General features: G+C 32.3%; 1 protein-coding gene across 1 annotated transcript; it reads left to right on the plus strand.

Annotated features, from left to right (window-relative positions):
- Positions 1-745: 745 nt before the first annotated feature.
- On the plus strand, positions 746-17,259 carry LOC127723489 (uncharacterized). The gene is made up of 10 exons (XM_052230135.1): positions 746-851; positions 2,282-2,473; positions 4,773-4,900; positions 5,117-5,219; positions 6,946-7,092; positions 10,985-11,161; positions 12,430-12,552; positions 14,565-14,636; positions 15,545-15,620; positions 16,262-17,259. Exons 1-10 carry the CDS (start codon positions 791-793, stop codon positions 16,746-16,748), a joined length of 1,566 nt encoding a protein of 521 aa, XP_052086095.1. The 5' UTR covers positions 746-790; the 3' UTR covers positions 16,749-17,259.
- Positions 17,260-23,999: the final 6,740 nt, after the last annotated feature.

Raw genomic sequence — 23,999 nt, forward strand, 5'->3', positions numbered from 1 at the left:
AGTATTGATATTAAATTTTTTGTATTTACATTGTGTCATAGGTCAAATTTATTTGTTCAGTGTATGTTCAATGGTGTTAATATGTCCTTTGATTGAGTTAAGCTATTTCAGTTGATATTTTATAGTGTGTCTTTCTATGTTGTGATGTTACACTATTGTTTCAGAAAAAGGGTGAAGGTTTGGTACCATTAAAACGTTTAAACCCGCTGCATTTGTTTGCACCTGTCCTTAGTCAGGAATCTGATGTTCAGTAGTTGTCGTTTGTTGATGTGGTTCATAAGTGTTTCTCGTTTCTCGTTTTTTATATAGATTAGACCGTTGGTTTTCCCGTTTGAATGGTTTTACACTAGTAATTTTTTTAGAGCCCTTTATAGCTTACTGTTCGGTGTGAGCCAAGGCTCCGTGTTGAAGACCGTACTGTGACCTATGAAGGTTTATTTTTATAAATTTTGACTTGGATGGAGAGTTGTCTCATTGGCACTCATACCACATCTTCTTATATCTATATAAGTTAAAATGTTTAATACACTTTTATGCATATATGGTAATTATATCTTGCTCATACTCATCTTCTATCACTCTGGTGTGAATAACATGAATACACAGGAAAATTAAATGTTGGTCTTTTTGCTTTCTCCTCTTACCATATGTATCTGTGATAATATTATGACATCGACAATTGTGTATTTAGTTCTTAATGTATTAGTTAGTTAACTCTTAACTTCCTTGTTTGGTCATAACTGTATACAATGATGACGCAAATTATTGTTTCCGATTGCTGTTATCATCAATGGTTGCCGGTGACATGCTCATTTTACATGCTTTACTCGTGATAATTTTGATACCGTATGGTAAGTATTTCGTTTACCTTTTCATTTAGTATCTAATTGGAATATAAACTCATAGTTATATATAAAGCTTTCTTCCGTATAATTCTATATTGAAAGAAAATAAAGTCATACATGTATCTGAATTCCTTGTTTTTTAAAACATATGCATTCAAATTCAGAACAAAAAAATGTCTCCAAAACACTGATAATCTAGTCCGTATTTGTCAGTGTTTCAATGTTCCCAGAAATTTACAAATGGCACAATCAAAAGCTCAAACACATCAAACGAATGGAAAACAGTTTAATTGTAATATTCCTGACTTGGTACAGGCATTACGGAATCCGTATGTAGAAGTTGGTGAAGTAAACCTGGTTTTATAGCTTTAAAATCTTAATTGGTTCTCACCAATGGAATTGTATTTATACAAAATGTTCAACTACTCAGCCCAGTACTTGAAACAGATGGGTTTGACTGCACTATGATAATTGTGTAACAATTGAAAGAGAATACGATCATGATGTTGGTCAACTAAAATCATTTCGTATTTGACATTCAGCCTTTTCTGAAGAAACTAAAATATTTATAAATCATTCAATTTAATTGTGACAACTCATTTGAAAATTTATTTAATAGATATAATCAGGCGACATCATACGATAATGTGTTATATTCTAATTTGGCAAAAATGGGTTTGACTAAACCTTTTTTTTTTATAGAATCTATATCCGGAAATGTGTACTTAAAGTATGAACGTTTTGACGTTGTTACATACTGTAGTAGTATGTGAACTTTCAACTTCCTTGTTTGATCTAACCAATACTAATGATAGATCATATTTTAATTTCCTATTAATGTTAAAGTGAATAGTTTCTGATGACATGCATATTTTACATGTGATTATTCTAATATCTACTTGATATCCCATTTCACACATTAATTTTTCTAATATTTTCAATATATTTGAGGGTCATATATACTGTTCTTGCGATTGTATTGATAAATAATGTATAGGTATTTTAGTCATGCATGTTTGTTAATTTCCTTCATTTATTTTATAATGAGTATGCATTCACAATTGACGACAGAAAGGTTCCGATATTGCCTTCTACGTATTAGTCAATGTCATTGTTGACATGATTTACATGTAGTTGATACATTTCTCAATTTTGCAGGTTAATTATTATTTATGTAATTGTATTTATAAACAAAATTAAACACCTCAGCCTAATGCTTTACGCTGACCGGTTTGACGGCTCTGTGTCAGTTATATTGATTTTGATGATTTTCAATAAGTTAGATATTTTTTGTGTGACGGAAATTTTTTTTTTTTTTTTTGGCATGTTATTCCTGGTTCTGCTGACAGTATCATGCGAATAAATCTTTAAATATAAAGCTTTTTATAGCTATCGGTATTGCAACATTTAATACAACTATATTTCTATTTCTTTAGAAATATCATCTCTAGAAGTAGTCCGTACTGATTTGAATGGCATAACATGGGGTCATGCCAGAGATGCATGCAAACCGTATGGTTTGGAAAACAGAGAAGACAACCTACGGAGTAGTGGCATTTGTGATGAGAAGGAATTTTGGATAGGAAAGGCTATCTACAGAGTACCAACACGATGGTTTGAGATTATTGGTAACTAAAATTTGTAAAGAATGAAAAGGAAATGTGTGTGTAAATGATAGAAAAAAAACATATCAAGAAAAATCTTTAAAACAGTGTATACAAATTTGCATACCATATTGTGTTTAATAATGTTAAAGAAATCAGAGACTACTAAAGACCTGTCGATATTCTAACAGGAAGAGAAGAAAACAAAAGAAACACTGGCATGAAAATTGAAAAGAAAATGAATTAAACTGGTTTTTAAAGTTTCATTATTCAAATCTTTTTCAATTGCATCAAAGTTTGTCATCAAACTGTTTATGACGAGTAGATAGTATATGATACAGGGGCAATGATTTTTTAACACTGGTATACTATGATTTAGAAGAAAATTTATGTTCTACTGTTACCGTTCTCCAATCGTTGAACAGGTTTCCTAAAATTATCAATTCAAATTCAATACTGCTCCTAAAGCATTAGTTTGTAATATTCAATTATCGTTCATGTAATGTAACTTTGCAAATGAGTGCAAATAATTAAAATAAATTGAGGGATTTTTTATTATAACTAACGGCAAATTATCTTTTTACACCTACAATGTAAATCATTTAATGTATTAAAATGAAAAGTAATATTTACAAATGTGGTCGTCCGAAGCGCTCCTCTGTATCTTCTTTCATCTGGAACACACAAACCCAAACATCTGAGAGCAAAACATGTATAAACACCTAAGGAGCTATCTCATCAAAACAAAAACCTGAAAAGAAAAAAAAATCACCCTAGTCGCTACAGTTCAAAATCTAAATTGTAAAAAAATCAAAATTTTTCAATAGAAAAGTATTCAAAAATGGTATGTTATAACCCAACGATAGCGATTGATAAATGTTTAATACAATTTTTGTCACAGTATTCCCGTCTCTGTATTTTGTTATTTTCATTTATATTTGGTGTTTTTTCTTTAATTATTTATTCGAAATAAATAAGAAATGTTTCTATGTTCATCGTTATGATAAATAGCTTCTAAGTATAGACTAGTTTTAAAAGTAATGTGTTTTTGAAAATATTAAGTTTCAAATTTGGCCATCAAAACCATACGTAGAATAAGAACAGACTACACCAAGACAAAATAAACGAAGAAAAGACAAATTATAATTAACGGAACGTTTAAAAGGACACTACAATATAGTTACACAAACCCGTCAAAAAACAGGGACTAACTCATGGGCACTGTAAATGTAGGCAATTCAGTCTCTCTAGGTGATATCATGATTCGCATTAACTTCGAGCAGAATGAGCACTGGCAAAGTTACATTGTCCTCTAAAGATTTATTTAAGATACCAGGCTTAGAATTGTGTATACGCCAGACGCGCGTTTCGTCTACAAAAGACTCATATGTGACAATATAATCAAAAAAGATAAATGACCAAACAGAGGACGAAAGATGCTTGTGAATACTTTTAGTTTAATCTAGCCATTTCTACGAAGTTTACTTTTTCAACCACTTCAGTAAGATATCTGAGTATGTGACACTTTGAAATCAACACAAAAATCCAAAGCTGATTAAAAGGATGAAGAGCCATAAACCATAAAAGTAACAGACAATAATTTAAATTTTAAGAACAATGAGCCATGGCTACAATGAAACAAAAACTGTGGCCATTTTACTAGTCCTAACAACTTGTTCAAATTGCTCTTAAACCCATACAAGTGTTGTATTCACAATGCAGCTGTTATCATAAAGCCATTTAACAAGTTATGTCCATCTTACAAGATAGTCAATTCAAAATGTCATGAAAAAAATGTATACTATCATCAATAAAGCAAGGCATATTTTCGAAATACAATATAAATAAAAAAGGATGTGGGAATAGCAATAAAACAACACAAAACACTTAATAGTATATAAAAACAAAAAACTGACGCATACGCATAAAAAAAAAAAACAAAAAAAAAAACACTAGAGTTCATCTTCCATTATTCAGTAATACAAATAGTCTATACCGTGCGTCAAGCTAAATAAGAACATAATTTACAAAATCGTTACAATAAGTCGCAGATATACAAAAAACATAAATGCGAGAAAAGACAAGGAAAAGGCAAAAATCAATCAACACAGAAAACCAAATATTGAGCTGTGCAAACCCTATGAACGTGGAGAAAATATAAAACGTTCGGCAAGGATAAAGAATAGACAACGTAAAGTAGTTTAGCAATTAATTTCTTAGCAGTCAGATATCTCTTATTAATGTAGATATTAAATGGATTACCAGAATTGAAAAGATTTTTAACTAAATTGCCATCAAATTATTTTACAAACATTTATTTAAGGGTGTTTTCATATTCCTGAAATTCTGATGCACTCTTTTCACTCAGAGGCATCGATTGGATATTGTAAACACAAATGTGACTCTGAGAACATGGGAAGCTACTTTGGTTACAGACAGAGGGTTCCGAACGTAAGTATAAGTACTTGTAAATATTTCTTGGAATTAGATTAAAGGTCATTTTCTACTTTGTAAATAAAAGTTATTCTATTTTCAAAATTATTTTTTAACGGTATTTGTTTTAACACTTTTAACAATTTTTCTTACATATATGTAATCATTACACATGAGCTCATATGAGAGGCTTTACAATCAAACTAAATAAATGTTCTTGGTTTTGTTTTCCAGACCAAAACACAGAACTGTCTTTGCCATCCTAATGTAATCAATCAAAAACAGCAACTTGATATAAAATATTGCCTCAATTCAACAAATTTCTTCCTATATAGAGGTAAGAGTCTTTGATTGGACTAATATTTAAGAATTGATATTAACAAAACAAACAAGTATGTGCGACGTATATTCATTTGATCATGTTTTTTGCATAAATTATACCCTTGTCATTTGATCTCTGGTTGAAAGTTATTTCATTTGCTATTATACCATATTTTAGCTGAAGCCCGCCTGCGGGTGCAGGATTTTCTCGCTGTGTTGAAGACTCATTGGTGGCCTTGGGCTGTTTTCTACTTTTTGGTCGGTTTGTTGTCTCTTTGACACATTCCCCATTTCCATCCTAATTTTTATTCCTTATTGTTTTATAATGAGATGCAATTTAAATATATCTCTGTGCTTATAAGTCCAAAATTGACACTTTTTCTGGTGGTGTCTTTTTACTGTTTTGTTTGTGAAAGGTGCAAAAATCGAGACTTCAGACACGTTTTGTGACACCTTTACCAGAGATTAAAAACAAATTATATATTATGGAGTTATTGTCTTTTAGGCCGATATGTCTTTCATTTGGAGAATGAACCCTTTCGATACCAGGTTTCAATGAAATGTGCCTCAAAACATAAAATAATGACATATGTGAGGTCATCATTTTCCATGATTGAAATGCAAACTACCGTCTATTTACACATTTAATTTAAGTGATAGTTATCGTGTGTTGTTACCAATTGGAGTTTTGCTTTTCTATTTTTAATAGGTTTAAGGCAAAGACAATCCGTGTCTCTGTTTATTAGAGTGAAATACAAAAACAAAATGTCGTTGGCGCACATTTTTAACTTTCGAAACAAATAATGTAAACTTTTGTTAATTTTTCCTCCTTTTTCCCCGAATGTGATCTACCGAATGAGACTTATCACCAGGTTTATACTTACACGAGCAACTCGACGGGTTCCACTTGTGGAGCAGGATCTGCTTATTCCTCCGGAGCACCTGAGATCACCCCCGGTTTTTGGCGGGGTTCGTGTTGCTTATTTTCAAGTTTTCTATATTGTGTTTTGGTCTTTTTTCTTTTGCCATGCCGTTGTCAGTTAATTTTTGAGTTTGAATGTCACTTGGTGTCTTTCGCTTTTTTTTTGTTCGTTGCAATAAATTGTCATTACGTGCGATGAATTTAATAATGCAAAAACCTTTCCTAACAATTTTTAAACAACCTAAATGGTATAACATTCGTGAACAGGATTTTTTAAATCCTATTGATTCACACTGCTAGACTATATCAACCAGCGGAACGACTAGAAAGCAAGTTTTCATTTTTTGACTTCAAACACACATTTTTGAAGAAAATGGTTGGTTAAACCTGGTTTTATAGCTACTTGAAACATTCCTATCTGTGGTTTTGTTATAACACTTACTGTGATATAAAAGAGAAACAACAATTTGAATAGATTAGAATACATTAAGACAAACATTTTAAGCAATTTAAAGGAAACTTTTAAACATTGTTTTAAGCTTAAGTGTACTAATTTATTTCATCATACACTTTTATGTTTTATGTTTTCGTAGGTCGATATTAATAGGCATAGTATCTCAAACATTCAGTTTATTGTCCAATATTCTGTTTTTATACTGAACATGCTGATTATGCTTTAAACAATTATTTAAAAATAAGGATTGTGATTTGCATTTTTTTTGTATTCCAATGTTTTATATTTAAAGTATGTAATTCAAAAAGCAGGTTTTGGAATGTGAAAAAATTGGAACATTGGTTTTTTTTTTCTTTTTTTTTTTAGAATATCAAGATACAGTGAGAAAATCATCAGACCCAGGAAACTGCACAACGATATGTTGTGGTTATTGTGATACGAATACGGGGAATGATAATCACTTGGAAGGAAGACGTTGCAGTTCAGTAAACACCACAATAGTTGGGAGATGTGGTAAAATTAATTAAATACGCAATGTGAAAGCTCATGTGTCCGCATATTGAAACAGTGATGCCATACTTATGTGTATTTTATATTTGTTATACATTTGAAAGGGAACAATTTGTGTTGATATTTTCATAATGAGCATTGACATTTACATATCAAACGCCAACATGATGTTTTAGTGATAAATGTCAGAATCGTCTGGAAATAAAACAAACTTAGGCCTCAAAAACATAATGTGCTGTACAAACTAAATATTCAAGTAATAAAGGATACCTGTTTTAACATACATGTTGACAGGACTTAATTGTAAAAGCATGTATGCTTTTGTCCTTAAATCCCAAATCCTTAAATTCTGGCTTGTTTTCAAGTAATTTGGTCGGAATTTGAAATGTATGAAAATGTTTGCTCCTCAAGCTTAAAACGTGTACATCTGATAAAGATATAATCTTGTATGTATTGAAATCTATATCGAACATATTATACAGGTAGGAAAGTTAATTATGGAAAACGTAAGAATGACTATTCAATTGTAAAACAAGTGTTCATACTATCGAAGTCCAGATTTGACCTAAAGGACTGCAACGGACCATATTGTATCACCAGCCCAGTAGTCAGCACTTCTGTGTTGACATGCATTATCAGTGATATGGTCATAACTATAAATTTACTGTTTATAAAACTTCAAATTTTTCGAAAAATTAAGGATTGTCTACTCTAGATGTATTTGGCAAACTCTTTAAGAATTTGGGGCCCTCAATACCCTCAACTTCGTACTTCATTTGGCTTATTTCAACTTGTTTGATTTGCGTTTATTTATCGTTAAACTACTTTTGAAGTTTAATTAATAAGCCTGACATTAAAGATTTCAAACTGTTTTGACAGTTTGTTAGTGTGCTTGTTGCGTATATGTAGCGTAGTCTTATGTAATCTGTGACAATCGATTAATTGACGAGGGAAAAGGGTTGTAAAGACCGTTTTTTATATTTCTTTTCTATTCAAAATAACTTGTTCCCTTTTTGAAACCGTGTTGTTGTCAGAGAACCTAGTTTTCAGTTTTCTATCATTGCCAATTTCAAGAAAAGACTCAGATATGAAGCAGACTTTCTTGTTTTGGAAGCATCCGTATGGTGAGGTTCATTGGTATATATAATATTCAAGTATTCAATAAAATTTGGGTATTGAGTGACAGGACAATCTTACAGATTATGCATTAATAAATCTAAAAATCATTATGAAATCGATGCAACATTGATCTTCGGAGCATTTGGCTATTCAGTAAAGGTCCCTTTGGTAATTGTACATCCTTGGTTTCTAACTGTTTTGGTTAAAGCGTTCCAAATGAAAGTGCTTCGGACGCACCAAATCTTTAAAGTGTTATTTTTCATATTTGAATATTAAACTAAAGAATGTAGTATTAACGTTTAGTGCAACATGTATATTATCGTGCTCTATTTTTTCTGGAATAAATATGGGTATCATACATAAAGAGATCAGACTCTTCTTTTTAATATATTAAGTTCAACTGCATTCGCCAGTAACCTTATGTTCTTCTCTCGCAGGTTTGTGGTTCACTATGCCGAGTTTTCTGCTCATAACTTGCTCAGTAGGTCTATTTCTATCTGGTCTATTTCTATCTGGGGATAATAAACAAGCGAAATTTTGAAGATTGACATTTACATCCTTCACAAAATTGGTCCCCTATACACTTCTGAAACTATAATGTTGGATGCAATTGTTATTTTCGAGGAACGTGTTATCTTCAAAGTGATCAGGTATTGTTGCAGGTGTACATGGGCTGATACATGTAATAGTGTTATTATTTCTAGCATCCGTACATTATAAGTTATGTATTAAAATTCTAATAAACAATATGTTTGTTCAAGTAGTTGTCAAGGGGTGAAATAGCCTTGTATTTACAATATCAATCAAAAGAGGAAAAGGTCCGTAGAATTCGTTTCCATAATGAAAATGTTTTTGTTTGCATTTTTAAATAGTTCAATTAGTTTGGATAAAAGTAGTTTATAGAATTGAAACAAAAAAACAGAAAACTTAACTAAACTAAACTGGGGAATATTCAAACAAACGGTAATAGTTTGAATCGTTTGTGATGAAGATAATTCCAGAAAAGCGCTGTGGTTGCACTTAATTTATTAATTCCTTAAGTGCTATTTTCATAGCAAACAATCTAAAAACACATTATGAAATGCAGGAAGTGTGTTTTTGTGATGACGTGGTCATATTGTAACATATATGGGTGTTGAAACTGAAGAAAGCAACACGATTGGACAATTGGCTTGTCGATGTTGCAACAAAGCAATAAATAATATAAATCTTCTTCTATTTTACTATATATCAGAAACTATTCATTCGGTTACGTCACAGTCAAGGAAAAGAGGACGAGATAGTGGGTACAACAATTGTGATATATCTTTAAGTTTCAACCTTAATAATAATTATAAATTTAATTACAATTACAAAATGTATTATTTGGATATTGAAAGACAATATATGTCGTCAAAACTAATACAAGTAGCAATGTGGTGTATGCAGCGAGATTAACACGATATTGATAGTGAACCGTATGCAACGTGTTTCTGAAATATCTTTATCAGGTGATAGGGTACTCTCAAAATCCCATTGTTTTCTGCATTGATAAGAAAATGAATTAAACGTTATTTATATAGTTGTAATCATACAGAGTGAAGGTTGTTTTAAAACCAGTTTCATTAACAGGGGAATTGGGGTTATTGTAATAAGGTAAAGTTAAATTTTTTAATGGCTTTTACATTTTTCTGTAATCCTGTCATACTTAAATTTAATCATATGAGCTCTGTATTCAAGATGGCGTCTTAAATTTTGAGAGTATCAACAGCCAAGTAGTCAGCTCATGTGTGTTGTCATTTAATATCATTGATACGTTCATTGGATGTTGAATCATTCGAAACACTTATGTAAATAACTCCTGGACATAAACAACCTTAGCCATATGTTGCCCAACTATTTTGGTTTTGGTTTTCATTGCTCTTCAACGTCGTATTTAATTTGACCTTCGAACTGTTCGAGCGTCGATGTTGCGTAGGTGTAAAAAGTAGCTAAAAAAGCAATGCCGAGGCGATTTTCTTTCTCCTTGGTTTTATTTGTACAATGTTGAGATGAAATACTGTACTTGAATAAAAAAGATGAATTAGCTTTCTTTTATTGCAATGCTTGAAAATGGTTATAAAATAAACTTTGTACATTGTGACGTTTAAATAAAACCCATGTTTATGCAGCATCTGATCTTTTTCTTAGGAATTTCAAATTTCTTAAATAGACAATAGATTTCCAAATAACGCTAAAATGCACACATGCTTTTAAGTTTCACCACTGAGTTAACCGAAAAATTTGAATCAAAACCTTTAACTACACGTAAACATATATTTTATTAAAGCTTACATCAAAATGGTCATGTGTTCTAAGGTGAAATTGAATTTATTCAGAGTATCATTATACACGACAAGAAACCAAAATCCTACAATTAATTAATATGTATTAAAATAAATATTTATAAATCATGTCTACATCATTCAAGCGTACATGTATGTAATATTCGTTTTGTTTAATATGTGCGATCAAGATAAAAAAAGACGTTTGGTTGGTTACTTTTGATCAGGAAAAAAGAAGTAATGAATACAAATAGTCTATTCATCAAATGATCGTACAGTTCTTGTGGCTTGAATACATTAAATTAATTGTCTTTCAATCTAAACTAATGTTAAATTTTATTTTGCTAAATTTTAGTTGTTTTTTTTTAAACATAAATTCTATAATACGTACTTTGTGCTATGCTTAACTGGTTTATTTTACAAACTCTAAATGACGTTATAAACAAATGTTGTTGTTTTTTCTGTATTACAAGGAACACGACCTAACGCATCATTTACATGGGAACTAGATTATTTTGGAAGCTTGGATTTTTGCATGAGAAAAAACGAATTACTTCCATCTTCCAACTATTGTCAACAAAGTGGGTCTAAAGGACAAATTTCCTGGACCACTGTCTTTCGTGAAGAAATTAGAGTTATTAGAATAAAAGGTAATTATGTAACTTTTCACCTACTCGATCTAATTTTTCTACCTCAAAATTGATAAGTTTTATCCCATTGTCCTTAAAGCGGACATTGCAAAGAAGCAGCAAAGATCACTTTCAATATTGTTTTTCTGCCTAGTTGTAATCCACGAACAAACCATACAAATCTACCCCGATATCTCTTAGAGTGGAAATGTCTTCGCCAATCCACCATGCAAGTTGCCGATATAAAGTTAGAAATCAACATTATGAAACATCCTTTATGAGACGGCAGACAATTACACAAAAAATCTAATTGGGAGATAAAAAACTAACAAACACTATTATACGAACACTTTTCTTTATATTCCCGAAGTCTATGTGTGTCCAGTCTAATCGGACAATTCGATTTACGGTTACATTTGATATCGTTTGTCACGTCGGAATAATATATTGTGAATTCCATTTTTAAAATGTTCTTGTTATCTTCTATTGAGCAAGTCATTTTTTTGGTAAAAAATAATTTCATCTATATTTTAACAGATACGATAATGTAGAGTAATAGTATATATATGTTCATAAATACCAGATCTACTGTTATTTGTTTAAGACAGAGGGAATCATGGTTATATTCAACTTCTAATCCAGCTGTCATCCGAATCCGAATAACACAAAATACAATAACGCGTCTTGGTATCTTCAAGTTTTTCCAAACAAATGTTTTTGTTAAACTTGAGGTGATCAAAATGTAGCTATACATTCCTTATATTTAAGAAGCAAACGAATTCATCCATTAACATATTTCAACCCATGGTTATGCAATCAAATGTTGAGATTAAACGTGGTTACACATAATTTCGGTACGTAGGACTTTGATATGATATACACGTATTAAACACGAGCTATAGTAATTGACTATTGATTTAAGGATAGAGATACCTTCTGGTAAACAACCACACTGTCATTCATTATTTAGCAAGCAAAAATCAAAACCAGCAACTAAAGTGGTGAAACAAATCCTGCAACGTTATCAAAATTGGAAAACGTAATAACATTGACTAAATGATCAGTGAAACTCAACCTCGGTATACATGACGAAATGTTGCGATAAAGGGTCAGTGCCAAACTTTTTGAAGACTTGATTATCTAATTAGCATTTATATCATGGGTTATTTTTTTTTTGTCGTCATGAATATGCACAATAAATCAATCACTCAATCAATAAAACTTCAAATCTTAAGAATGAATATGAACAATAATGATAACTCTAAAATTATATCTATTAATTTATAAAGATTTCGAGGAAGAACCCGAACTCTGCTTTTCAGGAGTATTTACCTCCGTTGAAGGACAAAACAAACTAAATATGAGAGTACAAGACTGCAGCAACAAAATAAAATGGTATATATGCGAATCGAGTAGGTTTGTTTAATACTTTTTATGTTTTTTTTTATAAATAAATGGATAAATCAAATAATAAATTTCAAATCACGCTTGGATTCTAATTTGCTGCAACAGTATAACAAAAATATAATTAAAACATGAATGTTTTCGAGTTGCTGGAAATCTAAATTGAATCAGCATGATGTACAAATGTTAGCGATGAAAACAAATCCAGTTCAAATAGGTTGCATTACAGTTTCTGATATTACTAAACAAGCTAAACCTGGTTGATACAAACATGTTTAAACCCGCCGCATTTTTGCGCCTGTCCCAAGTCAGAAGCCTCTGGCCTTTGTTAGTCTTGTATGTTTTTTTTAATTTTAGCTTATTATATGTTTTGGAGTTGAACAAGACGTCCATTTTTAATGAACTAGTACACATTTTTATTTAGGGGCCAGCTAAGGTCCATCTCCGGGTGCGGGATTTTCTCGCTGTGTTGAAGACCCATTGGTGGCCTTCGGCTGTTATCTGTTCTTTGGTCGGGTTGTTGTCTCTTTGACATATTCCCCATTTCCATTCTCAATTTTATTTTAGTACATGAAGTACATGATTTCTATTGGATAATATGCAAATCATCCCTTTCAACGTTTGACGACGCGTACAAGAATTCGAGGCAACAGTAGTTAACCGAGGTTCAAATTCCATAAATCCTATGAAAAGGTGCAATGAAGGTAACATAAAATTGTGGGAATCATATTAACTTCAAAAGAAACGAAACCGGGTGCACTGAAAGGGTAAGCATATCCTTCTATGCATGCATCATCCGCTGTGCTAAAACTAACTAATTAGAAAAGGTTGCAATAGTGGGGAAATGATAACAATAGGGTAACTGACATTTTCAGTTCGATTGATGTGTTTGAAAATATGTACTGGCATAACGTATTAATTGAGATATGTAGACGCCAAACGATGTGGCATGGAGTATGTTACTGCCGAAAAAGGGAAAATGGGAAACAGGAAGTGCACATCATAACGTATGTCGTAAAGTTTAGTTTCAATTAGTCCATCTGTTTCAATATCAACGAAAAGATCACAATATGGAGCAGATTTTCTAGTTTTTGTAGTATCCTTATTCTTAAGTTCACTCGGATATATCAGATTGAAGACCTCACTGATTTGTAGTTTTGACAGGACATTTTCGTTATTACAATTGGATGATTTGACAGTAAACTAAGTTTAACCTGGGTTTAGACTTGTTCGACAAGTCATGTATGCCAATTATAATAAAGATGTTTTGAATGTTGATAAATCTTCATTCAATCCGTGTTGGTTATTGTAAAATCCAATTCTAGATTTTGTGGAATATGTGTTCAAAGTTAGGAAAACCCCTGTTTTGACAGTTCTTCAAAAGGTAATGACGCGCATGCCTTCTTAAAATTGCTTATTTTGAATACAGGAAAGATATTATACTACGAATTACAGTTCAGTGTGAAGCAAGCACTCGTACGCGTATTGATAAAATTTACCTGAAATTTAACCAATTGTACTTAATAATTTTATCATTTTTATGGTTTATCGTGCTATCGCAATTATAAATTGTAATTTTTTCTGTCCCTGCAGACTTCAACATTAACAAGAAATTATATTTATATTACATTGCAGATTTGACGAAATGCGCTATATCACCTGCCGTGCGGACACAGGGGATTCTTGTAAAAAGATAAGGGTCTATATACAATGTATCAATCTCTGAATGACTTCTAGTCTAGAAAAGATGTGAATACATCACACAAACCTACAACACATTCGTTATTGTCAACATTTATAGCTGTTAAGGTTGCTTACCCGATTTTGTCAAAATAACGGACAAAATTTTTTAAGAATAATGTTAAATCATGTAATGTTTCATAATACATAACTTTTCTCATTTCCTAAAGTGCTACATGTAACAGCATAACATTGCTTTCATTTTATTTTAATTGTTATAAAAAAGACATTTACACATTTAAATTGGTATCGTTAATGTTATTATGCATCACATCTTCAGCATCCTTGGTCAGTACACAGACAGTATTAAGAAATGGTCAAAGAGAAAAAGGAAATAACTCTACATTAACAGGTAAGTGTAATCATATTGAGAAGCGAATATTAAGAAGTGTATATTGAGAAGTGTTTATTGGGAATTATATATTGTATATTGAGAAGTGTATATTGAGAGGTTGATATTGAGAAGTGTACATTGAGAAGTATATTTTGAGAAGAGTATTTTGAGAAGTGTATATTGAGAAATATAATTGAGAAGTCTATATTAAGAAGTGTATATTGAGAAATGTATATTGAGATGTGTATAGAGATGTGTATTTTGAGAGTTGTATATTGAGATGTGTACATTGAGAAGCGTATGTTGAGATGTGTATAATGAGAATTGTATATCGAGATGTGTATATTGAGAAGTGTATATCAAGCTGTGTATATTTAGAAGCGTATATTGAGAAGTGTATATTAAGATGTGCATATTGAGTTTATATTGAGATGTGTATTTTTCTAACTATGTATTTTCCAGTCATAGAGAGAGGGGATTTATGATATTGAATAGGTTTGCTGTCTCAATTATTTATATCAAGTTTGATTTTTATCTCCAATTTTTAATGAAGAAACATATCAAACATCTAGTAAATTGATTCAATTATGAGAATAAGCTTCATAAGCTTCCTAACTGTATCTGTCTTTGTACTGCAGTACAACTGTAATAAAATAACATTGCTTATACCTACCAGTTTCAGAGAAGTATTTAATCCAATGTTCAACTAATGTGATCGTTGCGAAACAGTTCTTTATATATAATGGACAATCAATTATCTGCTGTTGAAACCTGTATGTTTATATTTTGTGCAAAAGGGTTGCTGTCCCATTAATATATGCCTAATATCCGATTTCATGCATTTCAACTATTAGAATTCTAATTTGTCGTGGTAAGTTTTATTATCTGTATCAAATGTAGTTTATTCTGAATTAATACATTCATAGGTGCAGTGATTGGCGGAATTCTAGGTACATGTTCTCTACTTACTGTATCAGCTTTATTGATAGTTTGTAAAATAAGGTTGGTTACATTTTGATATCTGATATTATTTTAAACTCTCTACACTTAAAACCAAACAGTCTCTTTCATCATATGATATGGATTCATTTATTTCTGTTGGTACCACTGTTTATGGATTGAAGAAAGATTGTAGTTTCGCGGATATCTGCTTTCGTGGTTTTGGCATAGTCGGCATACAAGCCTATAGAAAGTGTGTACTTCGTTGAACATTTACATTCGAAGTTTACTTTTACCCACGAAATCCACGAATAATAATTAATACAAAGTAGCATTTTTGTTGCAATTTTTATCTTGAAAAGAAATGTTTAATCAGTAAGTTGTAAACAAAATATTGGAACTACTTAAACGTTTATCCATATCATTGGTTTTCTAGACATGAAGTAACAAAAGTTAACAAGACGAAAAAAAACAAAACAAAAGCATAACCACACATGGTACAAATGCAATTGGATTAGATGGACAAGAATCATAGCCCATCAGGATAAATATCAACATGGGAAATGTGTTTTACATCTATATACAGTAAAAAAACATTATTGGTAAACACAAAACATTATACTATTATGTGTTACTTTCTTTTTTTTTTATTTTGTAAACCTAAGTGTAGATGTTTGTGGTTAATAAACTGATTTTTGTTTTAGGTCAAAGGGCATCTTTAAAAAATCTAACAAATATGAGAAGGGAGAAACTAGCAAATTGCATTTTTCAAAAACAACCAACCAAGGTTCATCTAATACAGCAGATAGAAAGAGTACATCACTAACGTCAAGGAAGAAAAATGACCATTGTGAAATGGGTACATCAAAATATTCCGTTGTGAATAACTTAGATATACCGGAAAATATGAACGAGACCTATACAGACGTAGCCGATGGAGAATATGATATTTTACATGATAAACAAAATCGACGAATTTGTCCACAAGACAATATGTACTATAGTCATGGCGCAAATCGAAAAGAAGATGGCCTTACATATGATAGCGCAGCCTTTGGGAAAGGAAATTGTAATGATGGAAACGCATTATATGACACGTCTTGTTCAGTGGTTAAAGGGGAATATTCATATATGTCATATAAAATCCATGACATCAACATTACCACTGATATATACGATAAATCAACATAGCCATGTTGAATGGTTATAATATTAACTCCTATTGTCAAATTTGTTTACAACTATCTTAATGAAGAGATAGTATCGATCGGTAATCATCTTCATTGAAGGCTAAACAATATATTATAAAATCTGATTTTTTATTTACTATAATTTTTCCTCACCAAGATGTCAGTTACAAAACATTCTTATTAATTGACGACAATCTTCCAAGTTAAATTTTCTTTGGCAATTGGGCAATTCTAAATCAAAGAGACAACAACTCGACCAAAGAGCAGAATACAGCCCAAGGCCACCAATGGGTCTTCAACAAAGTGAGAAAATCCGACACCCGGAGGCGAACTTCAGCTGGCAAATGCGACAACTATCCACCAGAGACTCCATATTTCATTTTGTCTGTAGTTTTGTGACAATACTGAATACGTCTAAATTTATCCTCCCTCTGTTTTACATCTCTTTTTCTTTATTTAATTTTGTCTAATCCGGTTGGTTATTTCTAATTAAAGTACATTTCGACACCCTATGTGGCTTTATTCGAAGGTATCGTAATACTGTTCCCAGTGCATTTTGTTCCAATACTGTGTCAGTGGTAATAGGTTTTTATCCAGAAAAGTGAATCGGAACACTCAGTGTTGTTTACAATTTTTACAATAAATGAGCTAAAACTGAGTGATATTGAAGTCTACGTTTGCCTGCTGAAAAGTGCTGAATGATTAATGTCTTGAATATAAAATGTGATACTCATCATTCTGAAAAAGACATTTCATCTATTTTACATTCTTTGGTCGTATTTGTTTCGCTTCGGAGCTGCCATCCCGTGTCATACATTGTCGACATTAAAAGAGAAGCGAAGGATACCAAAGGGATAATCAAACTCATAAGTCGAAAAAAAAACCGACAACGCAATGGCTAAATAAGAAAAAGACAAACACACTGACAATAGCACACAAAACAACATAGAAAACCAAAGACTGAGCAACACGAACCCCACCAAAAACTGGGGGTGATCTTAGGTGTTCCGGAAGGAAGGATAGATAAGCAGATCCTGCTCCACATGTGGCACCCGTCGTGTAGCTAATGTAAGTACAAACCCGGTGATTTGTCGAATTTAGTAGATCAGATTCGGGGGAAAGGGGTGAGATTGTAGTTACGACACTCAGAACATAATCGTCGTCATCTGCGAAACAGATATTCCATAACGGTCAATCAACTCGTGATAGCGTCCGTAAAATTTACGAAGGGATGACTTCAACTTCACCACTTGGAACTTTTGGTTTAATAGCTTCCTTGTTAGCAGCAACCCTTTATCAAGTAAATCATGGTAGGAAACACAATCCCTGGCATATCGTATCAACTGGGAGATATATACTCCGTATGCAGGCGCTGCTGGAATGTTGCTACATAGAAATGGAAAGTTCGCAATTGGAAGGCTGAAATCATCTCTTTTGTAGTAAAGTTTTGTTGCTATCCGACTCTTATTGTCAATTTCTAGATGTAAGTCAAGATATATGGCAGATTTTACTGTATCTGGTGTATCCTTTATCTCAACTTCGATGGGATAAATGAGTTCAACATAGTCACCAAATTTTGAATTATCTAATGAGAGAACATCATCTATATAGCGGAAAGTGAAATTAAAGAATACTGCTAACTTATTTTCTTCCTTCCTAAGAAGTCATACTCATATGAATACAGAAACAAGTCGGCAAGAAGAGGAGCACAGTTGGTTCCCATGGGAATGCCGATTGTTTGCTGAAAAACACGTCCTCCAAACGTAGCAAATATGTTATCAATCAAGAAATTAAGTATCTTGTGATAATGTCAGTTTCAGAAAATTTTAGTTTGAATCAGAGTGATTTTTTACAAAGACAAGAAACTTGTGTCTACGTCAGTCATTCTTTTTTATGAAACAAAGCATGACCAACTCTTTTAATTTGTCTTTCAGTTTGGAATGTTTGAGTATCCTTATCTGATTCACGCCACCTCTAGAATAGGTAGTTTCACAATAAATTTGAAGCCCGGCTTTGATTGCTGATAAAATAGATGTTAATAATTTAGAAAGAAGTTTCGTGGAGCACTTGGAAGACCCAACAATAAAACGTTGTTTATAAGGACTCTTAATATGTAGTTTAGGTATCCAATGCAGTGAGGGAAGATCCAGTTCTTCATCTTTGAAATTCCAAAGGGACATGGAACAGACCTATGATTATCCAGGATTTCATCCTTGGTAATTGTCGTGGGGGTATGTAGTTTGAGTTTCCAAGTGAATTGTCTATACCTAATTCATTTATCAAGCAGTTTATGTAATCTGATTTACACACACAAACGACGTTGTTTGGGGACAATGACATATTTGTCATGCAGGTAGGACAGGTGTTTTGCAACATTTGGGTCTTTTAATATTGTTAAAGATTGATGTAGCATTGGTGTTCGTAGACCCATTCAGTTTTTTTAATTCTGAATTGTATCAACGACCTCGCAGCCTTAATCCATTCCGATCTACGTCTTCGTTTTTGCGTTTAACCTATTGCCTGGCAAAATCCTCGACTGAATCCATCAGTATTTTGAAGTCACTCTAGTTTTCCCAACTGATGGATTAAGGCTCACGATATTTCGGGCCTTTTGATAACACATTTCTCAGAGAAGTGTTATTAACAATGATTAGGTCACCAGTAATAATGTGGCCAGCCGGATTATATATGAATGGGGAACTATCATTGGAGCAATCAGGAGGTTTAGACTTGAAGTCGTCCATATCAAGATCCTGCAACACATGTTTGTAATTGAACATTTTAGTTGCAATTGGTTAAGTAAAGGTAACAGAAATGATAGGTACAGACTGATCTTTAAAATAAGGAGGTACTTTCGATTTAATTGATTTATGATGAAGAATATTGCCCAAGTTGATGGTATCAAGACCTTTGTTGACGAAGGAAATTTTTAGAAAGGATCTTTTCTCCTTTTCATCTTTACCAATGCGAACTGGTTTAAAAAGTCTGTGATTTGCAATTTCCGATCGCGAGTTGATAGCTGTAAGTTTGTATTGGTTTGGATGTGGCGTGCTATATGTTGGGCATTAATTGTACTTTGTGCAGTTAGAACTACATGTACTATTCCTTAACCGATACCTCTGCTGGTCGACTGTTAGCTCCCGATAATATGATAAGCCCAGTAGCTATGTACTTAGTACTTACAATGACATATGGGTATTGTTTTAGAAAAATGTTGTTATTTAACTTAGTTTCGTTAATCTGAAGCACAAAATTATGAATACAATTTTCTGAAACATAGTCATACTATGGATAACATTGATATCATAAAGAATTTGAACCTAACATATATTGATCCATAAAAAGTATAAAAACTTACTGTGTGTAGATAGCACACCTGCATGACCTGGGTGACTGTTAAGTCCTTAGGTCAATGTTTCAAATATTTTATTATGTATCTTCAATCTATTATGTCATGTTGTGACACTAAATGTTTGTTAAAAATGAGTTCCTTCAATTCTAGCCATTCGTGACAGAATTTGCATTCTTTAAAAACACTTCATGTGTCTGCATGTATTCTTCAGATGCACTCATTCATGTCGCATTATTAAGAAATGAAAATACTTTGTGTCGGAATTACGTCGTGTCATAAGATAACGCTATGATTGCGATGCAACATTTAACGAATATTGAGATAACGTAAAACACTGACAAATATGTGATATTATTCGTACGACGTCGGTCGCAGGTTTTCCAAACGTTGTCGCAACGCTATGACTAATTGACAGATTAAACGTAAGTTAATATTGACCCTAAAAGTCCTCCAACAAAAATTGATTTTAGCAACTCTTTTTGTGCGGAAGTCTTTTAATGTCAATATCATCTTATCATTTAACTTTCACTGACTAACAAAACATTTAAGAAAAGTACAGAAAAAACACTTGCATAAGCAAAATTCTGCGAGAATGTACAATTCTAAATCGGTTTTAAATTATATGATCCATTAACAGAACACATACTGATAAATACAAATAGCAGTTACCCAATTGCATCGAAAATAAAGTCATTTAATAACAGTTACCTATAAAAATAAGAAGATATTGTATAATTGCCAATGAGACAACTCTCCACCAGAGGCCAAATAACATACAAATGTAGAAGTTAACAGTAATAGGTCACCGTACGGCCTTCAACAATGAGCAAAACCCATACCGCATAGTTAGCTATAAAAGGCCCCGAAATGACAAATCTAAAACAATTTAAACGAGAAAACTAACGGCCTGATTTATGTAAAATAAAACAATGAACGGAATACAAATATCATATACAGCAACAAACGAAAACCACTGAATTACAGTCTCCTGACTTAGGACAGGCACATACAGAGTGGTGGGGTTAAACATGTTAGCGGGCGCCAAACCCTCACCCTAACCTGAGACAGCGGTGAAACAGTACAACATATGAACAATCTATACAAATCAGTTGATAAGGGCTCAAATCATCAGATCACAAAACACAGACAAGACGTGGCAGGGTATTTATACATCACTACAAAAAACAGACATTACATGTAAGTACATATCTGAGAGTACTCAAAGTTACTGACATCTAGTACAAAGCCACAAACAACTAAAGTATCAATCAGCACACATCCAACATCCGATGGATTTAGTGTAAAGACGTCATTAACAGTCAGAGTAAAACATGACCTTGTGCAATGCCAAAATACAGGTATCGACAGATTGTAGAACCTTGAATTTGCATATGAATATGAATAATTATATAACAATAATATTAGTCTGGTTTTAATTTACTTATAACAAAATCAATATCTATACCAATAAAAACAATATTTAAAGACCTAATTACAGTGCTGAATTGGTAACCTTTTAGAATAAGTTTATTTAAAGTATCGGTTAGTTTACTCGGATCGTATATAAATTTCCGGGCTCGGTAAACAACATCTCCGTAAAAATTATGATGTGCTAGCCAAACTGACAAACCAAAAATGTGTATCTATGGAAGAATTTAGTAAAGGTTTTAAGTAATTTGTGGTAACCAAATCCCTGACTTAATAATGTACCAGTAATACATAGATTACGTTCATTGAAATCCAAGACGTCATAACAGACACGGGCATAGCGAACGAGTTGTGAAATATAAACACCGTAAGATGGTGCCAAAGGAACTTCATCATCCAAAAAAGGAAATTAATAATTGGGAAAGAAAAATTGTCCCTCTTTGTAACAGATTTGTTGAGCTTCAAAATAACATAAAGTAATCTTACAACTAAAGAGTACAATGTTTAGCAATTCATATGTGGTCTCCTGTCTGGAAGGTGCAACCTGAGGAGAAAATCAACGACCTGATAACAACCTAATTACAATAGTTTAAAGGCGTGTAGCTGTATATAATCAAACATTACGCCACCTGAAACTACTTTTATATTATTACTCCCATTATCAAATTATCACCAATATGCTTATTATTCGAAGAATCAACAACCGGAAAAAATATTGGGAGACATAACTAGATATAGTGGGGAAACAACTTACGATAATAAAGGTACAATGAAAGTTAGACGACAATCAGCTTTTCCATGCGACCAGCTAGCGTATGGTTGATTGATAGACATATTAATTGAAAGAACAAAAACGGACGAAGGTGTCAACATATTTGTACATACTAGTATCTGTATTTCACACATAAATGTGTTTTCGACAAATCATTGAATTTTGTACAAATTTGACCTGTTATTTAAAAATATTAAAAATTATTATTAAAATTGTTGGCAAATATATATATTTCGTATTTTAAATATCACATATAATATGTTATTCATTGAGCGAAAAACCGAAATGTAACATCATAAGTCTGTTCTTAAAAGATTTGGCAGAAAAGCACTGAAACTTTTTGTCGTTCCACTGGTTTTCAATACTATACAAGAAAACACTTATTAATAAATTGTGAAGTATTCTATTCAGCGTGATAATTCAACAAATATTTTTTTCAGAGACATAATTTTTAATCATATCAGATTCATTAAAAACACTTAAAATAACATTAAAAATATTCACTATTAAATCACAATCTCGCTTAATTTTGTCTGGTGTCCGGTTTATCTGAATACATATTTTTGGGTTTAAAACAATATATTGAGGTCAATGCTAACTCAAATTCGGAATCCGAATTTTCAAATGCAGCTGCCTTTAGAATTACTCTAATTACTGATATAAATGATGATTCAATCAAAAACAAAAAAATCATTTTTCTAATTGAAAAGTTTATTTCATGTCTACCTAAACATGCCTCAAAGCTTTACAACGAGAAAACTGCAGCAACTTGTTGAAAATTATTAAGGTGTAATATTGTCATCCATTCACAACATGGTGAGGGTACGTCAAACATTATTATGATTTGCAATAGAACACTAGGAAATGCAATACAGGCAGCAAGTGATTTGTCAGCAGAGTTAAAATAGTAACCAGAAAAGCAAACGAGTCGTATGCATAGCGAACAAACGGATAACCAACAACTTCAGTAGCAAGTGTTATTCGGAGAGTCATTGACAAAGTGAGATTTCTGAAAGAACACTACCTAACATCAACAGGGGTTTCATTCGAACATTTATTGCAGACAATGCCCGATTCTCTGATGAATCTACTTAGTTGGATAACAGACGGAACTGCTTTTAACACTTGCAGTGTTTTTTCTAATATCAAAACAGAAAGTAGTAGGAAAAGTTTTGCTTAAACGGAATGTATATTTGCAACTAGACGTAGTATCTTTCTACGATTTCATCTTGGCCTTGGTATTCAAGTTTGCCACGAGTTCGAATCGCCTTAATGAAATTTTGAACGCGCCTGGGTTTTGCGTTACATACACTGAATTGCGCAGATGTCTTACTAGTGTTGCAAACCATGACATCAGTCGTTACAGTGCGATCGGTACATCCCAGGAGGTATGCGACACATATCAGAAAGATGTCGGTTGATGCAAGAGGGTAGGGATAATATCGACATAAACACCAAAACATTAGATGGACATTACACGTTGCATTCTCTTGCTAGGGCTGTATTTCAAACTAAATCATCTGGCGTTAATGACTATGGTTCGGAACGAGATGAGCGATCTATGGGTGTAAATGATACAACAGCTTCATTTTAAGATGCGATTCCTTACTCTTAACCACAAATAGAAAAGAACCATCACGACGGTCGTATGCGTTTGACAAACGTTAATTATGTGATCATGGTGAGAGTAATGATGATGA

This window comes from Mytilus californianus, unplaced genomic scaffold (assembly GCF_021869535.1).
Source record: "Mytilus californianus isolate M0D057914Y unplaced genomic scaffold, xbMytCali1.0.p SCAF_13, whole genome shotgun sequence".
In the NCBI taxonomy this organism is placed as follows: Eukaryota; Metazoa; Mollusca; class Bivalvia; order Mytilida; family Mytilidae; genus Mytilus; species Mytilus californianus.